At 42.0% G+C, this 3,313-nt stretch overlaps 1 protein-coding gene across 1 annotated transcript in view; it reads right to left on the reverse strand.

The window, feature by feature from the left end:
* LOC111531069 (ribose-5-phosphate isomerase-like) overlaps positions 1 to 1,138 on the reverse strand; it is a 6,124-nt gene extending 4,986 nt beyond the window's left edge. Inside the window, exon 1 of the mRNA XM_026449396.1 lies at positions 1,046 to 1,138. Coding sequence (XP_026305181.1) covers positions 1,046 to 1,138 — 93 coding nt within the window. The remainder of the gene's footprint in view (positions 1 to 1,045) is intronic.
* Between the last annotated feature and the right edge of the window lie 2,175 nt (positions 1,139 to 3,313).

Genomic DNA, 3,313 nt, shown 5'->3' on the forward strand with positions numbered 1-3,313 from the left:
AGAAATCTCCAAGTCCTTCCCATAGTTCTTACTAACCCCTGTGAGGCCCATGTGTATGACAGAAACATGGGCTACTAGATCACCACCAAGTCTCAATCCCCCGCCTGGTTTTCCAGGTGCCTTAAAACCACCCCACTTTTCCTATCCAGCTTTGCTTTCCCTCTCCCTACTATGCACCAACACAGTACACTCACTCTGTCCTATCACCCCAGCCAGTCTGAGTAGCGTCCATTTGCCCATGTGGAGCTGTTCCTGTGGTTCCCATCTACCATCCTCTGGAATGTTCTCTCCTGCCCTTGCCACCTGGCCTTTACAGCCCAATTCAAACTTCACCTCTTCCCAAAAAACTCAAACTAGCATTAGTCTAGAATAGATGTGCCTGAGTTCAAATTCTGATTCTGCCACTTAAAAACTGTGGCATTAGCCATATGACTTATGCTCTCTGTGCCTTTTTCACATCTACAAATTGGGAAAATTATGGTATCCTATCTTCACGAATACTGGAGATGAAAGTTTAATACAGGTACAGCACTCAGCACAAAAGCTGGTACATAATAATGACTCAAAAAATGCCAGCTAGGGTGTCTGATGCTGCTCACCCTCATCAACATCAGTCTCCCCTGGACTGCCCCGTGTTAGTCTTTACCACAAAACTTAATTTTAATGTTTTCAAATGTCCATGGCTGCCTCAGATGATTCTTCCTTATTTTTCACTTAGTGGCAAGCTCCATGAGCTGGCTCACTCTTATACCTCTGCGCAAAGACCTCATGAAGCCCTGGATGCAGCCCTGGGCTTGCCCACTTCCCTTCACTACATTCACACTGAGCCCTCGAGGTTAAACCACAAGGAATGTGGTGGAAAGGAACCACCTCGGCACTTGTGACCTCAGCCAAAATTAATACTCAAGGTCCCAGGAGAAAACTTGGTACAACTAACTGACATCTTCCCTAGATTTGACAAGATATCTGGAGCCCACGAACAAGTGACAGCCACAAAAAAGCAGAGAGAAATACTCAGTGGTCTGCCTCTGAGTGGCGATCTTACCTTTGGGTGTCGATCCAGGTCACTGAGGGTCAAGCCATACTGCAGGATGAGCTGGCGGGCCTGCGGGGGACAGGGAAGAGCAAACACGAACATTTACCTAAGTTCATGGCAAGGATTCTCAGAATTCTTCTGGATTTAAGTGTCCCAAGTCCTGCCCAAGCTCGCTCCCAAAGCCCAGCATGGCCCACCAAGAGGTACGAGATCTAGCCCCATGAATGGCAAAACTAACTGCTGATCCAACCTGGGAGCTGGACAAAGGCAAACAGCGCAGCAAAGACCCTGTTCCAATGCGAAGCTAAGAGCTCCTCCTCAGCGCAGCAAAGACCCCGTTCCACTGCTAAGCTAAGAGCTCCTCCTCAGCGCAGCAAAGACCCTGTTCCAATGCGAAGCTAAGAGCTCCTCCTCAGTGACTTGTGACGAAAGAGAATGCCATGGCATCCTAAAGCTTCTGGCAAAACAAGTGCGACGAAAAGTTCCTAACATAGAACCAAATCCATAACATTTCAGAAAAGCTTTTAAAACAATCCAATGGTATAAAAACAGACTGAGGAAGATCACTATGAATGGACACAGAGTGATTTCCAGCCCACACTGTTAAGTAAATATGAGGAACAGAATATATACACTTAAAAATGCCAGAAACCAAAAAGACTAAGTGAGTAAGTCAGCAAATTTAGCACACTAGACTGGGAAAGATTTAGGATGTTTGTGAAAAAGTCAGCACCACTGACTTCATAGTCACACTTCACAGCTAATCTTTTCAAAAAGGCAACAAAAGGGGAGAACACTGGTTACAGCCATCACATGGCTCTGAGTAGGATTCGTAGCTGGAATAAAGGAACCTCAAACCTTCATGTTTGAACGCCCAAGTCCTAGCGATGTGGGTTTATGTTCATGTCATTGTTTATAGTGCACAGAAACCAAAGGTTTCTTAAAACAAAAAGCACCTGAGATTAAGAATCAGAAGGTCCAGGTTCCAATCTTAAATGAGCCAGCTCTGTGACCCTTGGCAATTTTTCTCATCTATAAAAAGGTAGGGGCAGATGAAATGACCAAAGTCAACTTTCTCATCTAAAATCCTAAGACTCTAAGACTAAAACATAAAGATCTTGAAAATTGTTATGTTGGAGCCAAATTCAAACAAACTAAAAAATATATTTTTAAAGGATAAGACAAAAAAAAAAAACTCTGAACCCCAGATATGATGTTATTAAAAAGTATTGATGTTATTAGAAATTATTGCTTTTTTTTTTAGTATTGTGATGTTTAAAAGACTCCCTATTTTTCAGAGAGACATATGAAATATATACAATGAAATGATATTATGCCTGGAATTTGTTTCTAAATAACAAGAGTCAGGGGGATATTTAGGTATGGATGAAACAGGATTGGCTGTGAATTGATAATTATTGAAACTGGGTGCTGAGTACATGGAAGTTAATTTTATAGTTCTCTCTCCTTTCTAAACTTTGAAATTTTCCATAATAAAAAGATAATATAAAATGCCGGCTGAATAAGCAAGTTCAAAAAAAACTTACGATTGTGTACTTATTAAAGAGAAATATACACTGTAAAGGAAAACAGCAAAAATAGTATTGCTAGATTATTTCTTAATTCTTAGATTTCTCCAAAAGTACTATTAGAACTATGCAGTCATTTAAAACAAAAAGAAAGAGAGATCATGTCCTTTTCAGGAACATGGATGGAGCCAGAGGCCATTATCCTTAGCAAACTAGCGCAGGAACAGAAAACCAAATACCACATGTTCTCACTTGTAACTGGGAGCTAATAGAGGGCAACAGTACACACTGGGGCTGACTGAAGGACAGAGGGTGGAGGGTGGGAGGAAGGAGAGGATCAGGGAAAATAACTAATGGGTACTAGGCTTAATACCTCGGTGACAAAATAATCTGTACAACAAACCCCCACGACATGAGTTTACCTATATAACAAACCTGCACATGTACCCCTGAACTTTAAAGTTTAAAAAAGTAAAAGTAGTATTAGAGAAACCATCCTAACTTCAGATCTGAGACTATAAAACCATTGGAAAGTGACCTCTTAGATGGCCCCAATAATTCTCACCTCCTGATATTCATCCCTTTGGGTCATCACTTCCCACTGTCCCAGAGTTGGTCTGTGTGAGTGACCAATGGCACAAAGCGGAGGTGAGGACATGACACCTCTGAAATTAGTTTATAAAGAATGCTGCAGAAGGAGGGCAGGGGTAAGGGTGTAGAGTGGCATGCTCCTCTCTCTCTCTCTCTC

Source organism: Piliocolobus tephrosceles, unplaced genomic scaffold (assembly GCF_002776525.5).
Source record: "Piliocolobus tephrosceles isolate RC106 unplaced genomic scaffold, ASM277652v3 unscaffolded_1073, whole genome shotgun sequence".
Lineage (NCBI taxonomy): Eukaryota > Metazoa > Chordata > Mammalia > Primates > Cercopithecidae > Piliocolobus > Piliocolobus tephrosceles.